The 26,742-nt window shown below is 42.6% G+C and overlaps 1 protein-coding gene across 1 annotated transcript in view; it reads right to left on the bottom strand.

The window, feature by feature from the left end:
* Positions 1-26,742, bottom strand: part of b4galt5 (UDP-Gal:betaGlcNAc beta 1,4- galactosyltransferase, polypeptide 5) — a 39,397-nt gene continuing 12,655 nt past the window's right edge. The window contains exons 2-9 of the mRNA XM_050065922.1: positions 11,897-12,016; positions 9,920-10,033; positions 8,237-8,364; positions 6,882-6,998; positions 6,242-6,429; positions 6,030-6,152; positions 5,522-5,623; positions 1-4,489 (exon numbers count right to left, since the gene is read on the bottom strand). Coding sequence (XP_049921879.1) covers positions 4,342-4,489; positions 5,522-5,623; positions 6,030-6,152; positions 6,242-6,429; positions 6,882-6,998; positions 8,237-8,364; positions 9,920-10,033; positions 11,897-12,016 — 1,040 coding nt within the window. The 3' untranslated portion in view covers positions 1-4,341. The remainder of the gene's footprint in view (positions 4,490-5,521; positions 5,624-6,029; positions 6,153-6,241; positions 6,430-6,881; positions 6,999-8,236; positions 8,365-9,919; positions 10,034-11,896; positions 12,017-26,742) is intronic.

Here is a 26,742-nt window from a genome sequence, read left to right as displayed (position 1 = left end):
CTGTATCTTTACAAGTTTCGTTTTATTGGTGTACTCTGACAATAACAATGATGGTATAAAAGAAAATCTCCATCATACAAATTTCAATAATCAAAAGATAATATGCCGATACACAAACAGATCCACATAAGGCTGACATCAAGTTTTGACAAGTGGCTTCAAATGGCTTCAATTCAAGGAGAGCTGCTCTCCTTACAATCAGAGAAGAAATATTTTAAATTTAGTCATCTGTATCTGTTTTTTTTTTAATAGTTAACTTTCATACAAAAAAATGAATCTCTGTAGATTTTAGAGTGGATTGTGTCGCTGGTTTGGGTGCCTGTGTTTCATTGCATTGTAAGCATATGGTGTTTTTGGCTGACACATTGCTATCCCGCAGTGCTTTCCTTTGACCTACACCTTACCCCAACTGCTGTCACTATCAAAGTGACATCACACGCAGAAACAAGGACACAGAACTTCGTCTGAAGATTGATGCCAATGTCTGCCATGATATGTCTCTTCTACTGCTCCAGCATATTAAGTATAGGGAGGCCTCTGGAATGCAGAACACCTCGGAGATTGTGAGAGGAATCTAAGATTCATGGGATATATTTTTAATTTCAACAAAAAGGCTGTGCTGGGAAGCGGTGATGTAAAAACATTGATGTCGCTGTGTAAGCTTCACTAGCATTTAAATGGCACCGGATAAACCCCCAGCCAAATCCCTCCAAAAGCCTTGTTCTTTATGCTAGCATCTGTAGTGATTTAAGACCTTATAGAATTTCTAAAACACTACACACAATATTTACAATGATCGTTTTTCTTGATATGCACTTTTTTCATATTTAAATATTTTTGCTTATAAAAAAGAAAAAACTTGTGTGAAAAAAAACAACAAAAAAACAAATAAAACCCACTGCAATAAATTAAGAAGCTTTAAGGCTGCCAGTCTTGTCAGATGCCCAAAAAATGGTCCCTTCATTTAAACTGGTACAGAATGGATCAGAGCAGGTGAGATTATGGTATGATGAAGCCTCGTTAGTGAGCAGCAGGCTTGGTCTTGGTCTAGATCGTGACCGTGTACAGTATATATACATATAACAGGGACAAGACGAGCCAGCATGCTCTCATCACAAACCGAAAAACCATTTCCTGGTTTAAACAAAAAGCAAGAGAGCGCTGACTGATTTGCCCGTTACTTTGTCAGAGTGGACAAACCTGTCTAGTAGTCAGAAAACCCATCTTGTTGATTATGGCTGATGAAGCTGCTCGTTCTATATTGTGGAGTATAGAGCCTAATACTGACTCTAAGAGTATATACGTCGTCCAGAGGGCCTCTCTATATTGAGAGGTCACTCCGGGTCTGAATCTTCACCCGAACACTCAAAAACTAAAACCATTTGGCTTTTGCTATATGTCCATCTAGCTTTTAATTTAAAGCAATGAAAAAAAATAAAAGATAATATACAGTGTGTCATGTAAGTGTCAAGAACTAGAAAAAACACCTGTTGTGTTTTCCACAACCAGGTCACTATAAATCATTTCATATCAGTGCTGGAAAACAAAATAAAACAAATTTAAAAAAAAAAACACCTCAAAGTCTAGATGGAGGACAGTTAGACCTCTGTAAGGTTTAGCCATTTCACTCAAACACACATGGAAAACAAAACTTAACACAAATGCCGCCACTGACCACGACTTTCACCGGGCACCTCCTGGGTGATTGGCTAGGAGGTAAACACGTGCTTCTGTTTGTGGTGATGAACCAGAGCAACAAAACCACAAATTAGCTTCACCTGGCAGGATGAAAAGGCAGCAGGTTTTTTTTTTTTTTTTTTTTTTTTTAAATGTATGGATGTAAAAATCACTGGATATCTATGCCACTTATGTGCAGGTTGGAGGGATGTTTTGCCTGTCGATACTCGCCTTTACGATGTTGAGATTGGCTTCCAGTAAGCACGTAGAGAGAGACTCCCTCACAGGGAGCTCTGGAAGGTCAGCACCATTGATTATCAATTAGTATAAAAGGAGGTGCCCGGTGGAAGAAAATGGCCACTAGCATTCTTCTGATTAGGTGTCTTGCTCTTCCTGTGGTTGTCACACAAAATGGCCGCCTCCAACGTGTCTGTTCAGCAGATTAATACACACCAGGCTACAGGTCGCGTTCGGTTTCATCGAAATGAAATGGAACGCCTACCCATTTACACAGACCTGAACCTCACAAACCCACATAAATACACATTACTACAAGTTTCAGTGCATCTAACACAGTCTGTCATATGTCACCTACTACATCATCACATCAACCGCAAGAAAAAAAAAATTAAAACTGAACAATTACAGAAAATAATTCATAAAAGATCAAATAAATAAAACGAGGTCCAGCCTCTTTACTTCTTATTTCATTGTGGGAACACAACAGTTTGTCAACCACCCACGTTTCCCCCCGAAAAGATACATCTTAAGAAATGCATACAAGGCGATTTGTGTGAAATGAAGTAGCTGCATGACTAGAGGACAGACAGTGAAGAGAGAGTGTCTGTATGTTTTTGTTTCTTTAAAAAGGAACTACGTTTACAGTATTGGGATATTTTACTCAAAATCAACACTGTCAGACACACAAACCAGAGAAGGGAACATTATAGCAACTGCTGTGTACTGCCAGAGTGCTGTCAGTCTGTGTCAATGCAGTGTTAGGCTGCATGCCACCGAACCGGAAACTCGACTTAGACCAACATCCTGAAGTCTGATTTACACAAACAACCTCACTGGCCAAAGCCTGGCAACAAGCCAACAAAGCTAATCAGTGGTTTAACACCTGATGTCTAAGATAAGCATTTTGTCCTATCCTCATCTAGGTAAAGAAGTGTCAGTTAAAAAAATAAAGGCAGCCATTAGATTGGTTGTTGTAGAGATACAGTTCTCACAGCACCCACAGTGGAGGAGAGCTGGCTAACAGTATTACAAACACTAGTCAATCTGAAAAATAACAAAGCAAAAGCTTCTGTAAACACAAGTGACGGTGACAGCAATCAAGTATTCTCTACCTCCAATTCTCCCGGAAAAAAAAAAAAGAAGAAGGTGAGTAAACATTAAGGATGTGGGATCTAAAAAATAAAACTGTTTATCTCTCCCTGGCCTGGACTTGCACACCGCACACAAAATGAGGTCAGTCGGTCACAGATTCAGGGGTGAAGTCTCCTGGAGGTCACCCTGAAGACCTTACACTGACAACAGGATACATACAGGCCATTTGCATAGCTCTCCCTCACTTATATACACACACAGACACGCACGCAGACACACACGGGTTTGAAAAGGGGTGGCATGTTTGCTTAGGCAAAGGTATGTTGAATGTGAAGTTTGCATACGCAGTCACTCCTTTTCTGTCGTCCAATCGGGGTATGCTAGCACCCGTGCTATTGCATCTGTATAGTGAGGAAGTCGGGTCTAAGTTCTGCTGTCTGATATTACAGCTTATTGCTAATAGGAGGAGCATTGCTCTCCAACATACAGCCACATGCAGGCAGCCAGAACATCCAATGCAACTATGCAAACACAAACATCACAGTCTTTAAAATGGTATGTTCACAGGACAAAATATAGTCGGTGAGAGATGATTAAGGTATTAATATTCTCTAAGGTTAGGATAGACTATTTCACATACAGTATACATGACTGAAAACACTCACTCGTCATAGCATTTTCTCTCGCTCTCTTCACTTGTAGATTTGGCAAACCTTCTGCAGAACCAGCTGCAAGAGTCCACGCGGTTAAAAGTTGTTGTGTGGTCGTGTGTGTGTGTGCATGCAAATGTTTTCACAGGCTTACTGCATTTATGAAAAGAAGAAGTGCAAGAGCAAAGTAACAAAAAAAAAAAAAAAAAAAGTAAATCAAAGCCTCAGGGACCAGGTCAGCACGTGTTAGTCAAACTGTTGTGTGCATGTGTGTGTGCGTGTGTTCGTGTATCATGACCTATTTTCATTAGCAAGTACAATTGTGTAGGGCTGAGCTAATCTTTGACTGAATAAGAAAATGGATGAATGAATGGATGCTGAAGGCCAAAATGGTGCAAAAGGCATGTGGAGACTGAAGACCAGATAAGCCCAGATGAGAGGAGTGATGGACTGTGGCACAAGCAAGTGCAGCATTTATCCTTAATTTCTTTTTTAAGATTTATCCAACATACTTATTTGAGTCTCCTGTATATATATATATTTTTTTGCATACAAACAAAAGAAAAAAAGCAAAGAATCAATCAACTAAAAAGTCCTAAGCAGTGCTGCAACTGGTGAGATATGGCTGATGTCCCAGAGGACTTTGATTCCCAGGTGTTTTTGCAGTCCAGCTGTTCCTACGTCAGTAGTCAGCTACGGGTGCAAGCTTTCTGCTCAAGCTGACTGTGATGTTGGTGTAGAGAGGCCTCCTGGACACTAGGGGGGAGTAGTTTAGGTTGTTGAGGCCATCCACTTTCTGTCTCTCCTTTGAGTGGCGTAGTAGACTATACCTGCCAGAACAAGCAATTAATAAATCAGTGAAGGAGGGATAAAAACAGTGTGTAACAGCTCTGCACCCAGTGCAACTCCAAGCAAGTTAGACAACTAACAGTAACTGGCACCTGAACATTAACAAATAATGAGGCAATATGTAGAGGAACAGGTTTCATTATCATACAGGCATGTAAAACAGAGTGTCACTGTCTGTGCTGTAGACAGAAAGTGACAGTTTTTTCCATGGGTTTAACTTCCTGCACTATTGCCTAATATGCTTCATTGTCAGTGATTGTAAGATTGCTCGACAGCAGCAAGACTGTTTGACGATGAGTCCTGAGTGTTGAGGGAGGGGCAGGTGCTAATTCGAGATTTAGCCCACATCCTCTATTTTATGTATATGAGCTCTTATCATCAGACAGAAAGTGCAGGGTGCTATCGCTCCGAACCAGCTGTGCTCGCAGATCGTTTGTTCCTACCAGTTAAACAAAGTGTGAACAAAAATAACTGAACCTCTGTGTGCGAGAATGCTGCACCTTGTGATATGTAGAGCACTTTAATTATATGTGGTAAATGAGGTGCTGCTGTTGTCGGTGTTATTGTAGCTGTTCGCTGCACAGCACAAGATGAATTTTCAGCAGATCACTGCACTAGATTACTCCTGACACTTTCACAAAAGAATCACAAAGGCAAGTTTTATTTTGGAGAAGAAGTATTTGTAGCATCTGCTCCTTGAAGTTTTTTATTAACAAATGAAAGAAACTTTTAAACCCTGGACTGATTTAAGTCACTCAGAATGTGAGCAGAGGGAGCACGATTGGAATTCAGCCCTGAAGCGCACAAGCCAATCACATGCAAAGTCTTTAAAAGAGTTGAAATTCTCTCAAAGTCACTGCTCTGGCTTTTCATGTGACTGGCTTACACCACATGAGCCTGAGATTCGTTGAAATCATCAGCTCCTGCTTTTAACCAACGTGTGTGTGTGTGTGTGTGTGTGTGTGTGTGTGTGTGTGTGTGTGTGTGGTGTGTGTGCGTGCACAGACACCAACCTTCCCAGGAACTGGACCTCCCCGCGATGGTGATGCGGAATTGACATGTAGCGTCCCTGCTCTCCATGTGGTCTGCTTACGCTGTAATTGGCAAACCGCACCCTACACAAATATAACAATGCTTATTAGTCCACAGTGTACACAGTGGTGTAATGTAAAAGTACAAGAGGGAAAGGTTTTGTAGTAACAGCACACGAAAGGGATCATTACACACAGAAACAATAAGTCAGAGTATGCAGTGTATACTGAGCCCTGCGTGTGTACAGCTGCCTGTGAGCTGCGTGGGAGGGGGAGGGGCGGCGACGCAGTGTGGCAAAGGAAGGAGGAAAATAACACAAAACTAATACAAAAGCTTGTTATGTGCCAACTGTCCGTACCCATCTCTCTAGCACGCCTAATGTCAACGATACTGACTGCCTCATGCTGCAGCAGTGTGTGTCTGCGTGTGTGTGTGTGTGTGTGTGTGTGTGTGTGTGTGTGTGTGTGTGTGTGTGTGTGTTCCCCTCACCTGTTCCAGAGGTCATCGTCCTCTCCTCCCCAGCCCCAGAATGCATTAGGAAATCCATTAATCTTTTTGAACTGCTTCACCGTCAGGCCACTGACACCACCAAAGAACTCATTATACGGAAGCCTTGGAGGGACAATTACACATATTAAACTTCACATTAAGTAAGGAATACATTTACAGTATACGCCCGCGGAGACAGAACCGGGACTCACATGTAGGAGTACTTGTCGAGTTTGACCGCAAAGTGTCGGGGCATGTCTGTGCAGCCGTAATAGTTCCTGTCGTTCTCCATGAGGTGGTCCACGTCGTGGAAGACCAGGCAGTCCCAGTCCAGGTCCTTCATGGCCTCCTTGTAGCCCACGTTGAACAACATAGCTCGGTTAAATGGCTCCGTGCCTCCCTGTGGAAAACAAAGAGGTTGTTTATGCAAAAGCTTGTCATGTTCACTAGAGCTGCAACTCAATTAATTGATTAGTTATCAACTATTATGCCAATTTGACAATTTGATAATTGATTAATTGGTTTGAGAAAAAAAAAAAAAATTCTCTGATTCCAGCTTCTAACATGTGGATATTTTCTGGTTTCTTTACTCCTCTTTCAATATAAAATAAAAATCTTTGCATTGTTGAAAAATCAACATAATAGAGGAGACATTTTATTGACCAAACAACTAATTGATTAATTGAGAAAATAGACAACATGTTAATCTGCAATTAAAATAATTGTCAATCCACTTTCTGCTGTAAAACAGAGACATTGCCACCACCTGTGAAGTAAGCTCACTGTCTGCAAATTGTTTTGATGTTACACAGAGGAATATGTCAATGACTGTGTGAGTAGGTGTGTGCATACCTGCTCTATGACATAAAAGGCAAACTGGAGTCTCTGTTTTTTCAGCACTGGCACCAGGTGTCTCAGGAGAATGGGTAAGTGTTCATGTCGGTTTCTGAACGGGACTAGGATTGCCACCTAAGGGACACAAAATGGATTAGAATAAAACAGATATAGTAAATGGACTTGCAGTTACATAGTGCCTCTCTAGTCTTCTGATCACTCAAAGCCAACCTATTCATACACTGATGGCAGTTAACATTCACACAGCACAATTTGAGGTTTGACACCTTCCGGTTGGTAGATGACACGCTCTACCTCCTGGGCCACAGCTGTCTCGTATGAAATGACATGCACTTGCAAACACATGGAGATTTTTGCAAATGTATGAGGACACATTCTGCACAACAAAGTACACTGCACTGTTTGCACAAGTGAATGTTTCCGAGAGTTGTGACCTCTCAGCGGTAGGTAAAAGTGAAAGTGTGGGTGAAGACAGTACCAAAAAACACCAATTACCATCATGACTCACAACAAAAGCGTGTCAGGTTCTTAAAATCTCATTTCCAAAATGAGATCTGGCACTCATCAATCATAGACGCACTGAGGTGCTAAATGTCTGTAAAAGGTGTTTATTTTTCCCCATAGAGCCGTAGCTATGACAATCCCCGTTTTTTAAGTTTCTTTTGAAGCTCGCTAAAAAGCAAACTGTCACGGGAAGCGACGAAATGGAAAACAACAATGGCTACGAGAGAAACTATAGAGGTAGATGAGAGAGAGATTGCTGGCTAATGAGAGGGAGGGAGGGAGAGAGAAAGAGGGAGAGATTTGGTTGTCAGAGCATTCACAGTCCCTCAGGGCGAATGAATGTGAGACAGACACACAGATGGCAGGCAAGATTGCTCTGTTGGACCAAAAAAAGAGTGACAAAAATGAGCACATAGTAGAGGAGGCTGGTTCAAACTGAAACTGGAAAGCACATTGAATGGGCTGAATTCATGTTTCGCCTGCTTCTTTATGCGTCTGAATGTCAGACAGAACAACCGGATCATCCTGATTTCACACAGTGAGCAACAGAACAAAGAGGCAACTAATGTAAACGCATGTTTGTGGCACATACTGGGGCATGTGTCAGACATGCCAGTTACTGTATGTGCACTGGCGTCTGACACACTGCTCATAAATCTCCCGTAGGTGTTCAGTTGGGTTGAGATAGAGATCATTTTCATACTAAACCCATTCAGTGAGCCCCTTGTGCACCGTATGGGAGCTTCTGCATTGTGTTTCTCCGCTTAACTGTGTTCAACAGTACTTTTCATTCAACAGTCCTTCTAACACACACACACACACACACACACACACACATCCGCACTTACCTTCCAGCGAGGTAAACAGTCTTTGGGCTTCCAGTAGCCTCCTGGGACCACGTTAGGCTCTTCCTCCAGCAAGGATCTCTCCACCTCCTCCAAAGACACCTCACTCATATTCACCTGTAACCTGCCCTCTGTGTGTGGGGGAGGGGTAGAGGGACAGACAGAGGACACGGATTGCAGGAAGCCAGAAAAAGCCATGAGGAAAAAAGACAGAGAGAGTCGTGCATGTGAATAAGATGAAATAGTAAATAGAGGACAATGGGAAAAAGTATAGAGAGGGAGGGAGGAGGGGAAAAAGAACAACACTCATCAAAGCCTGTAACAGCTGACTAATCTGGGGGCATAAACTGCTGGGTTAAGCTACTCTGTGCCATTACAACATATTTGCATGCATCGTCAATCAAAGCTGACAGAAAACACGAGCTCTCGACCATTTCAGTACTCATTACTAGATCAAATAATAGACTGTATATAAATATGGACGACAAGTCTCCACTTCCTCCCACTGTGCAAAAATGAAGCCAAAATATCCCAGATATGGGCTTTGCCATCTTGCTCTGGTGACATTTGGAGCCAGAGTCTACACAGTAGTGATCGAGGAGTGGAGCCGCAGTATCAACAGCTGTCAATCATGCCGTCAAACCACTTTTTAATAGCGTCAGATAACTAATTGAAACCAAACATTAACACCTGAACAAACATCAGCGTGATAGGAGCTACATAGATTCACAAAAAACACCATTAGGGGAAAATTTTATTGACGTGTACTTTGAGGTTTTAGTTTGGCCAATGTCTCATCTGCGAACATGAAGGGGGAGGGGCTTATGACCTATACTGAAACCAGCCACCAGGGGGATATCCAGGGGTCGTATTCACAAACGTTCTGAGAACACTTCCAGTGAGCTCCTAACTTAGCCTCTATTTTTTTTTAGTAAACAACTCTCACAGCAAATCTGAGCAAGGAAGGGACAGAAACTTTTATTCCAGTGATGAGGTGTGGTTGACCCCGTTGCTAGGTATGATGCATTGTTTTAAAAATGTGATTGGTTGTCACAGACACACCCTATTGTGAGCCTGCCAATGAAATGAACTGCTGATTGTGAAAGTGTTGTCATTGCTAGTGTGAGCACTTTGCTGATGGAAAGTTGAGACAGACTCAAGTCATCACTGCTGCACTGTTGCATTTTTACAGTTTTCAAAATATCTTAGTGTTGAGATCATTTTATTTCTGGCGTTACAGTGTTATAGCGTCAGGTGGGAAATATGTGCGTACTTCTAATGAGATCGACCACAAATATCATCCCTGCACAATGTAATCTGTGGCATTTATACACTCACTGTCATCTAGGGGTTGGAGAATATAGGTCAACTTTTATCTTTACATGGACCTAATCTTAACTTTGAGGGAAATTTTAAGAAAACGCCACAATAATAAGAATTTTCTTAGAATTTCATGACTAGGAGCAACTCTTTGTGCCAGGAATCTTTGTGAATACAGCCCCAGATGTTTTGGCTTTCATGTCGTCCATCTTAATATCCTGTCTATTGAATTAAATGTGCACAGAAGCACGATGAAAGTTCATTTAAGGTGACATCTTTTGAAAGGCTCAGACAACCTTAAGAACAGCTGTTTCACCTTAAGGTCATCTAAGGCTACTGACATCTGAACATAAACAGTGTACTCACTCATGGAGGGCAGCCTCTCAGGGCAAATCTGAGAGGGGAGGTAGGTGAAGCCCTCAGGGAGGTATGTGGTGGGAGGAGCATCACTCTCACTCACGTTGAAGTCATAGGCATAATCTGGAATCACAATCAGAAGAAACTTAATCCAGTCTTTATCTGACTAAGTCTAGAAGGCTGTGCCCTGAAACAAGTTTGACAAAGCCAGGCTTTCTTTGCCTTAGCAGGTTAAAAAAAGCCCTGAGGCCTCAGTCAGAGATAATGAGCACCACGAAGGTTGTTATTAACTTTCTCTGTTAACCCAGGTTTTCTCCCTCAGGCTCCGTGCGTGTTCTCATAAAATGAGTTAAACTGATCAATTAATTCCCTTCTTCTGCCAAAAAAATAAATAAATAAAGGCGCGAGAGGAATGCTGGCAGAAACCTACTTATCTTGTGAATTCAGAAGTTAATAAACTTAATTTAGGCTACCAATGCATTTATTTCTAACCTGGCAGCTGCGTATTCCACAGCTCTTAAACTTAAAACATTGTGCAGCAGATTCAAACTTAATACTCAAAAACTGCATTTATATGTACTGACACTATCCCACAATGAAGAAGAGATGGAAATCAGTTTTCTTCTTGGCTGAATTTGAAGTGAAATGAATGTGATTTAATGATATCTGTGATGAATACCAAAAGATTTTCTAATCGGTGTTGTATAAGCTGTAGCGTTAATATACCAGCAGTGTAAAGCAGGCACGAAAACAAAGTGGTAACATTATGGTATGGTTTGGTTTTTAGTAATATGGTAAACTGTTAATGTATAATGCTACCTGCGATCTTATAGGAGGCTTCTTTTAGAGCCAGCGAGGGCAAATGTACCAGAGAACACTACAAAAATATTCAGTGGTTCAGTGAGAGCAACAACAACCTAGTTAATAAAATAAAACGCAATGTGACACATACAGTAAGCGCTGCTGTAACTGCACAGCTTCGTTCAGTGGCATTAATGTAAGGTTACAGCTCAAAAAGCTGAATGAAGTGCATTTATAACATACTCCCTCAGCTGGGAACCTGTATCACTCACAGACTGACATTTACTATAAAGTGACGCCACTCAAAGAGGCTGTGAAAGGCAGATTTTAGCTGATTTCAAGCCGAATGCAGAACAAGGTTAGGTCTGTGACGTAGATTACCATGATGATCTAGCTAGGTTAAATGGGAGACATCTTTGTAGGACAGAAAAATCTGGCTCACTAACCCACTACCGTTGCTTCATGGTGCACCCCTTAGCTGTGTGGTTTATTGTTTTGCAACTATGTTTTTTTTTATCTTTCTTCCTTCTTTCACCTCGGCCTAAGCCATGAGCTCTATACACATGTATGCATCACTTACAGTAAGACTACAACAGCTCATTTTCTTTACTTTGTTTACCCAGGGTGGGGACTGCATTTGTGTCCAGTTAAAAATTGAGCGTAGTGTTAGTTCAGGCAGGACACAATGTTGCTGCTTCCTCTGCAGGCCGCTTTGCAACCCACCTCCACCCCAGCTCCTCCTTTTCATGTTGTGTCTGACTTATCAGTGTCATTTCTGTTTGTCATTGATGCTGCTCTGTTCTGTTAAAGGGGGGTCTTTGCTGCTGCTCTTCCTGCCCATGTAGGCGCATGGAAGGGCAGGGAGGTTTGCTGTCTCTCCCAAATGTTTTCCTTGTTTGCATGTGAAAGGGCAGAGAGGTGTGCTCTCTCTGCCTTAAGACTCTCCACGTAGGCGTGTGGAAGGGCAGATAGGTGTGCTCTCTCCACCTTAGGCTTTCTGCAAAGGCACGTGGAAGAGGCTTTCTATGTAGGCCTAGGAAAGGCAGAGAGGCCCCAGAACAGAGCCATACCACCAAATATAATACTGCAAATGGAAATAAAGTTTTCTTTGACTAAAGTGTTCCTGACTGACATACAGCTAAGCATTCCCGGAACATCTTGATGTATCACTGTGTATGTTTTTACCTGTGCCATTGATGCTGTAAGCTCCTCTCACCACCTGCTCCAGAACCTGAGCCCCGATGTTCTTCACGTTCTCTCTGATCTGGATCCCTCTGGCTTGGACCATGAACACATACTCATTCACTGTGGACAGAGGGGAGAAAGACAGAACGTTAGGTCATTTTATTCTTGGGCACGCTGTGAGAGCACAAGTGTTTCTACCCAGCAGATTGGGAGAGATATTAGTAAGAATGTACCAAAGCAGGGATGGTCAACAGCTCAAAACAGTACCTCCTCAGGCAAAACAACCCAAGCTAGTGCAAAAAATAGAAACAACTATTTAGAAGAGGTCCTTATCTTCACAAAATATTTAACTCATGACCAGCATCTTGCTCCCTTCATTCCAGCTAAAACATTATAAAACAAAATAGAACAGTGCCCATGTTCCAGAAAGATAAACTTGCAATGCAAGAAGGTTAATGCCCGCTCTGGTGTAAGCACTCTTCCACCTGATCTGGCCCAAACTGATTATCTGCCTTGGTGACTTAATGAGTGGGATTTCCCAACCACACATCAAGGGGCTTCATTCCAGAGAAGCCAACTATTAGAGAGTTAATCCATGACAATGGGGGGGGGGGGGGGAGGAGGAGGGAGAGAAATACAACTTATTTAAAAAAGGAGAAAGAAACTGAGATAATAAATTAGAAATGATTGGTTGGTTTGTGCCTTCTGTGCGTTAATAATTGCAATGTTATTGTTATGCCTTATTATGCTGTACCATTTTCAGTCATTATCTACTGCATTATTAGTAACGGATTGTAATTTTTTGATACATTTGTTTGTCAAATAAAAAAGGCACAAACAGTGTGGGAGCATTGCAGACGGCACAGACTTCACGTAAAGAGGAAGCGCCGAGTTTCTGCTTTTATTTTAGTTTGCCTGCAGAACACCACAATAACCACAAAGCCCTTCACAAGAACAGCCATGTTGTACATCTCCAGCATCAGCCCTCAATTAAGCACCAGACCTCACTGCATCCATATAACACATTGGAAATCTCTTAATAAAAATTGTTGGATTTGCTTAATAGTTGCTGTTGGTAACTTCACCAGAAGCTTAGTGCCTGTTCCGCTCAGTGTGGGCTGACCTAAATAACACAGCAACAGCGGTCAACCTGTCAAACAGGGCACTAGAGTGGAACAAAAACAGGGGATGTGGTCTAACTGTTACTTGAACCCACTAACTCACCTCATACACACACCTACATTCCAGCCCACACGTGTGCGTTTGCGTGAGAATACATAGCGTGTTCCTGATTAACTAGAAATTGACTCACACCTGTTTCTGATGTCAACAAGGGAGAAGGCTGCTTATCCAAAACTCCTGGAATAACTTCCAGTATAACTGACTGCTACTCCTGTTTCTTTATTTGGAGCAGCACGCCAGCATGACGCTGCCAAACTGACGGATCTCTCCCTCAGTGAATCTGTATCCAACTGCACAATCTCTCGCCATTAATCCAATCAGCATTTATCTTAAAGCAATCCCAATATGATCCACATCCTCCTGTGGAAGTGTCTGTGCATGCGTTGGTGTGCGCGTGCGTAATTCTGCTGAGCTCGAAATTCAGGGAGTGTGATTTGTCATTAGTAATTGTGTTACAGTTCCCATCACATTCATTTTGTTTTATACAAACTGCCTGGCTTGCAGGACTAAAGACTAGCGGCTAAACGGTAACTAAAATCAATGTTCTCATTTTACCTCTGCAACACGCAAATGTTACAGCGCGTCTGAGGCAAATCTGCAAAGGATGAAAATAATAAAAAGGACAATAAGAACACAAGCTAGATCCTTTTCACTCTCACTGTAACACGCACAAGTGGAGCACGCACATGTACACACACACACACACACACACTGATGCCCCTCTGAGGCACCATATGATGGAAAACAGCTAAGAGGCTTGTGGAGTTTGATCCAGTCCTGCAGGCACCAACATATTTTGACATGTTGGCATCTCCTCCTCATGCCGGCCAAACATATGGAGATACATTATATTTACCCGGACAAATCAGGACACATGCACTGCGCATATACACACACTCTGAGCAGCTTCAGCCTGCAGAGCAAAGCAAACTATGAGAAACTCTCATCTCTGCTATGAATTATCATCCTTGAAACATTTTTGGTTCCCTTTAAAAAAATACAATCGTTCTAAGCCTGGATATTGTTTATAAAATTGCAATACCAGCACCCTTAAAGTGGGTACAGATCAATACAGTGCCAGTACGATCACGTAACTGGAAGCATTCAGTTGCGTAAATTGCCACCAGACACCACAAGGGTATACTTGAGCCATACTTTAGTACCAACTCTGGATATACACTGCACAATTTCAACAAACCACAGACTGTATTGCCTGTTGGCCAATCACATGTTGCATCAAATTGAGGAACGAAGTAGTTTTTTCTACTTCTGAGTTCAAAAAGGATTGAATGCAGGTATCATTTTGACTGGAGAAGTTTCAATACTTGCTATTAAAGATCAATACCCAGCCCTATTGGGTCCTCTCATGGGTCAGCAAAAGTCTTCAAGCACAGAGATGGAGAATGTGAACACCACTGTACGCAAAGCAGTCGGCACACCATTCCTCTCTCAACAAACGTGCACACTAGAGACTGGAGTAATGGTTAGTGCAGGGGTATTCGAGGCTACAAACTGTGACAAATGCAATTAGACATGAGAGACCTGGAGTTTAGAGGAAGCGAACATAGTAAGCTACAACACAAGGCCATTAGCGCTGGACATGTAAGCAAGGGTATGCACGTGCATACACACACACACACACACACACACACACACACACACTGCATTATGATGTGTCACTGGCAAGGGGCATCGCATGCATGCAGGCACAACGACATGATACACATGCAGACCAGAAGGACCCCCACAAACCCACCCCCCACTGCTTGTCACTGCATCAGAAACCCCCACTGTAACCCGTCAAGCATGACAGGAGACCTTGAACGACCTTGTCCTCTATAGCTCTCAGAGAACACGCTGTCCGCATGCCAAGCCCGGCCCACCTCTCTTCCCTCTCTCTCTCTCCACTTATCTCTCCTTCCCTCTATCTTCCCTCTTCATCTCTCTGCTGCTGTCTCTGTGTAATGTGGTTTGTATCCGTTTCTGTCAAGTCCGTTTGTTCCTAACGTTTAAGTAAATAATCTGAATGATGGATTGCAAGCTGACGGGGACAATTCCAGGCACACACCCTGCACCATATTGTACTGTAACGTAGGTTAATCGAAAAAGAGAAAGCCAACAAACAAGCAGAGAGGGAAACGCACGCACAACTTCCCCCCTCCGCCCCGCTTTGCCTCCGAAAAGGCAATTAACTCCACATTGATAGCTCAGCAGTGGGAGGTGATCGGTCCCGTTCTGGTAGCTCCCTGATAAGAGCTGAAAGGCTGTTTTTTTCTCTCTCCTCCCAGCAGAAATGGTTCCTGCATGCTCACACACACCATACATACACTCATGGCTTTCAGGGTTTAAAGCTGTCACTCTCAGAAAGGGTCATTTTTACTGCCACTGCATATCAGTGACACCCACAGATCCACACATGCATAAAGACACCCAGGACACAGGGCACTCTGGGCGCACATGCATCATTCCTCTGTGTTGCTGAATGCGTGTTCTGTTGACGTAGAAGCTGGATTAATGACACTATCAGTAATATAAAACTCCAAATTAGCCGTTTCAATACAGTATTGGAAAGTAAACAGCTGATTACTCCGAACATTAGCACTAAATCCCTCACAATTAGCAGGAACAACCACTGTAACAGAGTGTATTGATCATCTGAGGATCGGCATAGTGCTGATGAAGATTGCGTTTCTGATTGGTGGTTGTTTTTTCTGAACACATAAAACACGTGTGTTCTTTTTGAACCATTATTGGATCTCATCTGAGGGGACAAGCATGTTATTGGCTCCTTTGAGCTTCTGTAAGTGATGCCGAGAAACCCAGAGGCCATGGTGTATCAATACAACACACACAGTGGCCCCTTGGTCAATACACAAACACAAACACAGGGGGCAAAGCCATGTAGGGAAATATTTCTTGTTTACCAATTTAGAACTATGACAATTAAAATTATCGACACAGAGATAAGTTTGTTTTTTTTCACAATGTGTTTCCCGCACCAGAGAAGATAAACCATTCAGTCTGTCATGGAGACATGCGTAAATAACTTAACTCACATCCTGTTTGTTCTCCTCCGTCACCGTGTCAAAACCACTCTCAACACCCACTTATGTTTCCACGTACGATGTGTTTGTGTGACTCATTTTACTGAAATGCACTGTGGGTTGTTGTAGACCATTTCAGAGTCAGACAGTGACCCAAGAGGCCATGCTCATAAGCTAAGTCTAAGGGAGGTGCTCTGTTCAGATCTCAGGGAATACAACCCTCTCTGCAGAGAGGCTAACTTCCTGAGTATTTTGACAAAAAGTACAGCTGGTGTTCTGTGGAAATCCAAACTATTTTAAGCAGATTCCTCTGATGTTGTGCCACTGCAAACACACTAAGTCTATGCCACATCAGGAAACCTGCACAGCTCTGGTATTTCTAAATATTTGAGTTCCTGATTAGATGCCATTTCCACTATTGTTTTGACCACATTGGCAAATACATCCTCCTCGCATATTTCAGGTTGAAGACGAGGAACTACATCAAACAAAGTGTGCAACTCATCTCCTCTTGCACCATCTCATGGAGAGAAAAAAATCCCTGCTGCTCTCTAAAGAGGAATTTCTCACTTCCTTTTTCACTTATCTGTCTGCAGTCTCACTCACTGTCTCTTGTATTTATTTATCTTTCCCTCTTCCTCTTCCTTATATCTCGTTCCATCCACCCCCTCCATCCACTCCACTTGTTATGGGTAACTTAAGGTTATGTAAGCAACAATGTGTAATGCTTTCCCAAGGGGCCATTCTGTGCACACCTCGACAGACACATATATGCAGGGGCATAATGTGGCTGCATCCTCTTTGGGTAACCAAAAAAGTGAAAAGCATGTTGCAGTTGGACATGATTGAATAGTCACAAGGCTCTTACACCATCATATTAGGCTCACATTTGTTCAGTAAAAATTATTTATATGCTACTAAAGAATCAATGCAATTCATTTAATTTTACTTCAGGCCCACAGTCTTCAGAGGAAAAGGATAAAAAGTAAAAGATGACAAGAAAACAGATGAACTATCCATTCTCAAAGTGCACACTACAGACAAAACGGTATGTAAATTAAATATCATGATTACAGTGACCAAAATTATCACAGTTATCAGTATTATATTGTAAGCGCTTATACTAGGGCTGCAACTACGATTATTTTCATTGTCGGCTAATCTGTCGATTATTTCTTCGATTAGTCTACCAATCATTTTATCGAAAAACGTGTTAAAATGTTGAAAAATATCGGTCTGTCTCTCCCAAACCCCAAAATTATGTCATCTAATGTCTTGTTTCGTACACACACCAAAGGGTTTTAGTTCACCGTCATGGGAGAGTGTGTAAAGCTGGCAATATTTGAACATAAGAAGCTGCAATAAGAGTATTTTGGGGCACTGTTATAGTACTTTTCTATGAAAAAAAGACTCAAACCGATTAGTCGACTACTAAAATAGTCACTGATTATTTTAATAGTCATCGATTAGTCGACTAATATACACATACCGAAAACATTTTCCCAATTCTTACATTTAAAAACCACACATAAAATTAGCAGCACTTTGCACTTTTTGGTTGCAAAAACAATAATGACATAGCTAATACCTCATGTAAATATATAGAAATCATGTCAAACATGCATCAACATTAAAGATGGCACCATATGGCCATGAATCTGTGAGACGGTTACTACCTTTGGTTGATGTCTGGCAGTATTTAACAGTGGGTTTTTAAAAAGTGGTGCTTAAATACAGTTTTAATGTTTATTAAAAATTAAAACAAAGGGAATTTTATCATGGTTTACTCTAAAACTAGTAACCGATTCATCCCCAGTGGACACACTTGCCACAACTCTAACACCATGTACAATTTTCATGTAGAATTAGTCAAAATTGGTGACCCCCTCCTCCTCAACATATCTAAACAGGATGACAATCATCTGTCTATTTATGACTTATTTATGAGTTTTCCAGGGAAACAGTCTTTTTAATTAATGTTTGTTATTTATGGCAAAAAAGACCAAACACCAACATTATTTAATTTATGAAATAGCAACCAAATTCTAATATTTCTTAACATAACACTTAGAAATGTTGTTGATTTTTACTTTTCTTACACTTCATCTATCATTAATATTGCTGTCAATTGTGTTTCTGTTCATCTTTCATAATGTCAGCACTAAATATAGAGTAATTGACTGTGGTTCTGAGGCAGAGCCGGTCGTCCACCAATCAGAAGATCAGCGGTTCGATCCCCAGCTCTTCCAGTCTGCATGTCAAAGTATCCTTGTGTAAGAAACTGAACCCTTGATTGCTGTTCCATTGGTGTGTGAGAGTGTCGTGATCCTGGGTCTCTGTCTGTGTTCCTTGTTTCATGTTATTCATTCATGTTTAATCTGCTTCCTGTTTTATTTTGTAGACTCTCTCCTCATGTGTCGTGTCTGGTTTTACTTCCTGTCTTTGCATGTTTTCCCGCCTGTTTTCTGTCACACCCATTTCATTAGTCCTTCCCTGTTCCCAGAGTCTTCCCTCCACACCTGTTCTGTACTGGTCTTGTTTGCTCCACCCGAGTGTTCCTCTCTTGTTGTTAGCCAATCCCCATTTCCCTCCTTTTGCCCGTGTCCTCCTACTCCGGCTGTATCTCATTCTTGTGATTAGGTTTCTGTGTATGTATGGCTGTGTGTTTCCCTTTGTTCTTTGTCAGTTCGACTGTGTTCCTCCTGTGGTCATCCCTGCATTCTTGCCTGTATTCATCCCGTGTTCTTCTTGTGTTCATCCCTTGTGCTCATCCCTGTGTTACTGGTGTCATCCCCTGCTCTGTTTCCTCCCTGATGTTCTGTTTGGATTTTGGTTTTGAGTTCATCGTGTTAGTTTTTGTTCGGCTTTCATTTGGACTTTGAGTTGTCAGCCTGTACTGGATGTTTTCTATCGGCTACATAAAGCTCGCCTTTTGTTGAAATTTCTACCTGCCTGTTGGTTTGCATTTGGGTCCTCCATGAAGTGACCCGTGACAGAGAGTGTGTGAATGGTTACTGAGTAGCAGATGGCACCATGTACGGTAGCCTCGGCCACCAGTGTGTGACTGTGTGTGTGAATGGGTGAATGTGACATGTAGCGTTACAGTGCTTTGAGTGTCAAGTGCAGTCCTTTTTCCGTTTACCATTAATCAAAGATTTACTGTAGATCGTTATAACAACCGTTTTGTTGCTGTAACACAAATCCCAAAGCTTAGCAGTGTTTGCCTGATACTCTTAAAGAGAAGGCTTAATACACATGACCCTTCTGTCCACCTGCCGATTACTCATTGTATATGTCTGCATATGCATTTGTTAGTTCACCCAAACAGCCATCCACCCACTCTACACTTTATTTGGTACATCTACAGTATAGCCTGCCGTTTTAACACTATATGGAAATCCTTTCTGTCTGTCTGTTCTCAGCTGTTGAGACCTGGACATGGTCCTCAGTTCTCCACAGGAACGAAGAAGAACAGGTAAGAGGCCAGCCAAAGGCAGAGGATGGATGTATTAGTGGTGACGTACTAACTAAACTGGCCAAAGGGAGTTTGAGCAACAACAGCCATGAACAAGACCATCTGTGCAAAAAAAAAAAGCTATCTTGCTCTGCAAATGATGTTAACTTACAGAAGCATACTCACATGAGCACAAGCAGTTGCAGCTGATAAAGAGGACAGTATTAGTTCAGTGCTAGTTGTGGTCACATGGTACTCAGTCATAAGTGGATCATGAGGCTTCCTTAGAGCCCACAGCTGCACTACAAACACACAGCCCCTTTGACACCACACCCAGAGCGCCTGAAAATAACTGTGTGGAACTACAATGGCAGGAAAACCATCACGACTGCATTAACCAGAACTCTCGTCATGTGCACGGGAATTTAAAAACATTCCCAAGAGCTCCATTTCTCCATCGGACTGGAGGACATGAACAGATTGGCTGACCGACAGAATATAGAGAAACCTTGAGCCCATGATAGTGAAGAAAAGCACGAAAGACAAGATTCTCGGAACAGATGTCTCTTTGACAGGATGAGTACTCTGCATTTACTGCAACAGAGATGACGTCAGCACTTATCGCAATCCCTGGCATCCTGCCCACGTCCTGAGAGCATGCTCCCATTCCCTCTCTCCCAGCCTCCCACTTCCTCTTGTCCGGTCAGTTTCATTCATTCAATTGTCATCCATCTCCCAAATCTTGGCCTTTGTGGCCTCCTCCTCCCCTCCCTGTATGGGGTTAAATGCCTGCCTGTGAAGTATCCCAAAGCAAAAGGTGACCCTCAAGGAAACAGGTTTTTAGCAGTGCTCATGCATCATGCTATTCTCTTTCATTTGATTTACTATTCTTGAAACACAGACAGGAAAATTATCCATGGGACGTCAGCAAAACTTTCACTCTCGTACTTCCTGCCAAATATTTCCATTAATTTCCTGTGTGACTAACAATAGGGGTGAAAGCAAGGGCGCCTCCTTAAAATCCCCCTGTGTAAAGAGAGAAACAGATTGAACCAATCATAGTTTGAACCAGCCTTAAGAAATTTTGGCTTTTCCCAAAAGTCTTAATGACTCATTCAACTTGCTGTAAGCTGCAGCTCGTCATCACGCTGCTTCTTGTTTCTCCATCCACAAATGAAAGTGAATGCAATTTTGCAAACACACGTCCGCAAACACACACACGTGCAGACACCATATTGTCCTGACGCATTTCGATCACTGCTATTTCATATTTCATCTACATGCAAGGATATCTAGTGTCATATTTTTCAACTGTTCCACTGTCAAGTGTGAGCACAAGCCTGCAGGTGTAACGGTGACGGAGACCTGTTGGTGCATGTCTGCAAGAAAAACTTTCTCAATATTGAGACAATATCATCAGAAGGCTTAAAAAATGACACACCTGCACATATACAGTATATAGACTCTGACTAGGGCTACATGATATGGGAAAAAATAACACTGTGACTATTTTCACAATGGGAATTTTTGCATTTTATTTTCACTGAAATGATAACGCTGTGATTTTAGCAGGGGTCTGTACCAAACAAGCACGTTCCCTTATACCTGGAATATGATTTGTAGGCCAGGGCACCTCTGTAGCACCACAATACCTTCTTTAGAACGGCATGTTGTGGCACTTTTTACCCTTTTAAAAAATTTGCAGCTCCTGCGATTTAGATTTGCACTTTGCCTCCACGATCTCAACAATATTTTCAACGACAATGTCAATGTCATGTTAGGCGACATGGTGGTGCAGTGGTTAGCATTGTCGCCTCACAGCTAGAGGGTTCCTTGTCCGACAGGGTTGGCATGTTTGCATATTAGTGCGGGTTTTCCCCAGGTACTCTGGCTTCCTCCCACAGTCCAAAGACATGCAGGTTAATCGGTGACTCTAAACTGGCCGTAGGTGTGAATGTGAGTGTGAATGGTTGTCTGTCTCTATGTGTCAGCCCTGTGATAGTCTGGCGACCTGTCCAGGGTGTACCCCGCCAGCCCCCCAACAGCAGTTACGGAAAATGAGTGAATGAATGGGTTGTGCTAGCTCTGACATGCAAAAGGAAAAAACTGGTGCCAGGTGTTGTGGTGTGGCAACAGACATAAGGGCAGTTTTGTTTTTTTCCGTCGGAGGCCTGTGTCTGAATTACCAACAATCACTATCCCTGGATAACTGCACCTGGCAATTTTCCATGTGAAAGAGCACATGTTAGAATATTGGATTCAACCCTGTCTATAAAGTTCAAAGATGGAGGTGAAAACACACACTTTTTAAAATCAGGTCTAATGTAAAATAATGTACATTCATAGAAGATAATTGAAATACTCAACCGTCGTTTGTGAGCACAGGAAGGTGTGTGAGCATAAAAATTAACTCCCCTCCTCAGGGCTGACATGCATTAATTGTTAACTGGTGGCCACTTCTCAGCAGCATTATACTTAACTCAGTGTTACCTATTTATTCTTAGCTATGGCTACAGCAACTTCCCTTTCAAAAAAAGGAAGGACCTGAATACACAGTTCTGTACTGTATACAGTAAACCGTGTCAAACTGGACTGCCTCACAGAGATTTCCTTCCTCCTTCACCTCTCAGCTTTAAGGCTGCTGTGTGAACCACCCTGGTTAATCAATGACACTAATCGATTGATTAACCTCCAGGCCGAGAGAAAACAGCACTGCTGTCGGAGCTGATAAACGCAGCAGTGCACTTGTCACTGTAAGGAACGACGAACTTTTCCCGCTGATGCACCTAAATGCCAAAGATAAAGGACAAGGAGTGGAGCTGATAACATACATTCAGATTACGTTTTTATACATGCAGTGTGATTGGAAACTGCGTGTAATGGAAAATGTATGGTAAGAGATAACCTCTCCAAAATAACATGTCACACTCAGCATACACTAACACATGCCAGCAGGGACAGCATGGGGTCTAGTTTGAGTTCATTTTTGGTCTTGCACTAGTCGCTCTGCCCCTCCATCTGCTCTGCTGTCCCAAGTGTGTGTATGTGTGTGCGTGTGTGCCTGTTTGCGTGCATGTGTGACCCTCCCCTGAGTCACTGTGTCTGCCGAGCCACTACATGGCAGAGAAACACAGGGACCAGACGCGGCGAGGAGAATTACATAAACGACACAGTGGTGCCAGGACCCCTTGTTTTCAGTCTGCTGCAAGGCAAATGCTGGAAAACAGATCTGAGTGAGGAAAAGTGAGAGATGGAGAGTGGGAGACAGACAGATTGTGTATATGTATGTGTGTGTGTTAGCTCCAGAGAGACACTTTCTTTTCCTAGCACACACTCAACACTCTCATCTTTTTCTCTGTTCTACTGCTGCCTGTTTTATTTTCTGGGTGGATAAGAGAATATACGCAGGTGGAAATCCAAGGGATGTCGACTCATTCAGGCCAGTGGCAAATACCAGTTTGGCAAGTGTCCTGGCTTTGGTCTGAAAGGGATACTATGTGTAGATGGGGATATGCAAAAAGCACTGTTATAGTTGGGTTCTTTATTTGAGGAAGGAACCTTTTAGTTGAGAGATAGAGAGAGACAGATATTTACGAGAAGCTGTGGTCAGGCAGTTCTGTTATCTTGCACCAGGTTTAAAAATATGAGCTGATAAATATTAAAACGGTTGAAGAAGAACCAAACAGGGCGGGGTGTTATCTGGGTGACAGCAGGGTGTCATCTGCCACAGTACACAATCACACCATGAACTGCCTCTCTTTAGAAATGCATCCTTTGAACTGTTGCAGGTGCTGAATTAAAATACAGATTAAAGCCACTATTATCAATATTTCTACAATAACAAAAATGCAAAAATATGAAAGGAGTGGTGATGAACCGAAAGTAAATTATCCCCTGAATATGCAGCACCCATCGGCTTTATGGAGCTTTATAGCATGTTTCAGCTCATTGTTAAGCTGTCCAGCCTTCAACTTTACACTATTCAACAATTTGCTTTGGGCCCAGGCCAGCAGCTGTACTCTAAGGCAGCACAATATGCCAAAAAAGCTGCGATTTTAGTGGGAATGGTAATTTTTGCATTTCATTTTCACTATACTACTAAACTTATATCTGGAATATGATTTGTAGGCCGGACATTTCTGTAGCACCACACTGCTTCATTTGTAATCGTATGTTGCACTTGATTTGGTGACCTCAGATAAGCATCTCTGATTTTTGCAGATGATGTTGTTCTGTTGGCTTTATCACACCGTGACCTCCAGCATGCACTGGGGCAGTTTACAGCCGAGTGTGAAGCGGTCGGGAGGAGAGTCAGCACCTCCAAATCTGAGGCCATGGTTCTCTGCCTGAAAATGGTGGATTGGCCCCTCTGGGGTGGGAGTAAGTTATTGTCCCAAGTGAGGGAGTTCAAGTATCTCAGGGTCTTGTTCACAAGTGAGGGTAGAATGGAGCACGAGATGGATCAGCAGTTTGGTCTGCCAGACTGTTGTGGTGAAACGAGAGCTAAGCCACAAGGCAAAGCTTCCGATTTACTGGTCCATCTACGTCCCAACCCTCACCTATGGTCATGAGCTCTGGTTAGTGACCGAAAGAATGAGGTCACAGATACCAGCGGCCGAAATGAGTTTCCTCTGTTGGGTGGCTGGGCTCAGCCTTAGAGATAGGGTGAGGAGCTCGAACATCTGGAGGGAGCTCGGAGTAGAGCCGCTGCTCCTTTGTGTTGAAAGGGGTCAGTTGAGGCATCTGATCAGGATGCCTTCTGGGCGCCTCCCGTTAGAGGTGTTCTGGGCATGTCCCACTGGTAGGAGGCTCCGGGGCAGACTCTGAAAATGCTGGAGGGATTACATATCTCATCTGGCCTGGGAACGCCTTGGAGTCCCCCATGAGGAGCTGGAAAGTGTTGCTTGGGAGACGGACGTCTGGAATACTTTGCCCAGCCAGCTGCCCTCATGCCCCAGCTTCAGATAAGAATTTGGAAATGGATGGATGTTGCACTTGGCAATACTGCAGTTGATAATATTTTGATTAGCTGTGCAACTCTACTGTGCACTACCTGTCCAAGACTGAATATTGTACTACTGGAATAATAATGTTGCTTAGTAAGTAATATGTCATATATCATGTTGTGTTCACAGGTGCTTCACCTGCACCCAAGGGACCACATTTTTTTGGAATAAAGACAAATGTGATCATAATTTAATGTTTCTTTGATTTTTTTTTTCAAAGACACCTTGTTTTAAAGCTGTAAATATTTAAAACCGTTCTGTGGGACTATGTATCATTCATTCCTGTTTCCTGTGGTCACATTCAGGTTGCCAGTTCTGTTCTCCTATCCAACTGGGCAACTTTGAAAGCAAAGCTGCAGGTGAAAAAATCAATTACTGCAGGTCATAGCTTTCTGCTTTCTTTTTGCATAATCCACAGCTGCTGGAGGAAGGAGTTATAAATACAAATTCAAATCTTCGACAAAAATTACAGAGCAGATAGACATGTGCGCACACGGGGATGCCGATGAGTAACAATTAGTTTTAAACAAGTTTTGGTTTCTTTCTGATCAGGTTTTCCAGTCACTCTTGGCTTCTGTACTGAGTGCCTCTAGGTGGTGATAACCTTCCCCAACCTTTGTGTGTGTGTGCTGAGAAAAACTGAAACAGCAGGTTTCATCACCCTTTAACTCAGCTCCTGCCAAATGCAACTATACTGCAGGTCATTCAATCAACTCAAGATTCATCTTAGTGTCTTCCCTCCATGTTCCCTTTTCCAAGACCTGTCTCACCACAGCTTATCAGTACCTCTCATGCCCCAACTCAGCCGCACTGCATCCTTTCGTAATCTCCGATCCAAAGTAATAGCAATACAGCCTTATTTCATATATATCTTAACTTGTGCATGTATGATCTTGTTGAAACCGGTTAACATCCCCCTTAATACCCTGCAGCAAGCACATGCTATTGCACATCAAGTGCTGTTTCAATCTCAGGACTTACAGTAAGTGAGACAGTTGCAGTGTTGCTAGGAACGGGCCAGGAAGTAGTAATTCATTCCTGCAGTACCCCGCTGCTCCCCTCTGCCAGCCCATTTCCGCTTGCTTTTATATTTGGCAGCTGCCCAGAACATTCTTGTGTTATTGCAGTCGCTCAGTGTACAGGGTCCACAGAGGACATACACGGACAGGTACACACATGCACGCGTACACACACAAGTACCTAATGACTCCCTCCACTCACTCACACACACACCATACTGCCTCTGCCTATTTTTCTCCTGCTCACTCTATTTTCCTACAACCCCCCCCCAGCTGGAGGTTACTCCTGTTGACTGAACAAATGGGCCAGAGCAGGCCGAAGTATCCCACACTGCCACAGTAGCAACATGCAGTTGAGTAAGATACAGGAAAACCACACATGCCCCTCCCAGTGGATTTCCTCATCTAATTCTCTGCGTGGATCTAAAGGGCTGTTGCAGCTTAATGCATCGGTTACTCCATTAAACATGGTTTGAGCACATACCTGCAATGCCTGTGAGTAATCTGGCTAGTCACACAAATTAAAACCTGATTCTGCCTCACTAAAACAAGCTGTCAATACTGTCCTTGGGAAAAGATAAAGATATAGTTAATAGTAGAGTTCATGTATTAAATATTTGTATGTATTCATTGGAGGAAGACCGGATCTGTTGCTTTAATGCACCGAGGGTTATATAAACAACTCAAAGTGGTAGTAAATTGATTAATGACTTTCAGATTTAAGCTACAAAACCCATTAATTTCTGCCAACGTGAATCCAGGCCATGACACCGATTCTGTTGATGCTCCGTAGAAAAACACGTTTCACGGGAGGCGCTGGAGTCTGCTGAAGCTGGATTTGCTGTGCATACAAGAAAAGAGGAGATGCTAGGTTTTCACACACAGTTTAGGACAGTAGTGGAACTTTTTTATCTAGTATACCAACCAAAGTCTAATAAATATTGTCTGGCCGCTTTACCAACTACTAATCTTCGTGGCCACACCAAAGTACAACATAAAAGCAGCTGGTAATTTGCACTGTTATCATACTGTGAATATAAATCAGTTTTGGCCACAGCTATGCTTTGTTAATCAACCAAGCAGCCCTCCTGAGGTTTTATTAGAGCAGCCTCATAATGAAGCTCCTACAAAGGCTCTGTGC

Source organism: Epinephelus moara, chromosome 16 (genome assembly GCF_006386435.1).
Source record: "Epinephelus moara isolate mb chromosome 16, YSFRI_EMoa_1.0, whole genome shotgun sequence".
In the NCBI taxonomy this organism is placed as follows: Eukaryota; Metazoa; Chordata; class Actinopteri; order Perciformes; family Serranidae; genus Epinephelus; species Epinephelus moara.
The sequence above is the reverse complement of the archived record's forward strand: the minus strand, read 5'-3'. Positions and strand labels throughout refer to the sequence as shown.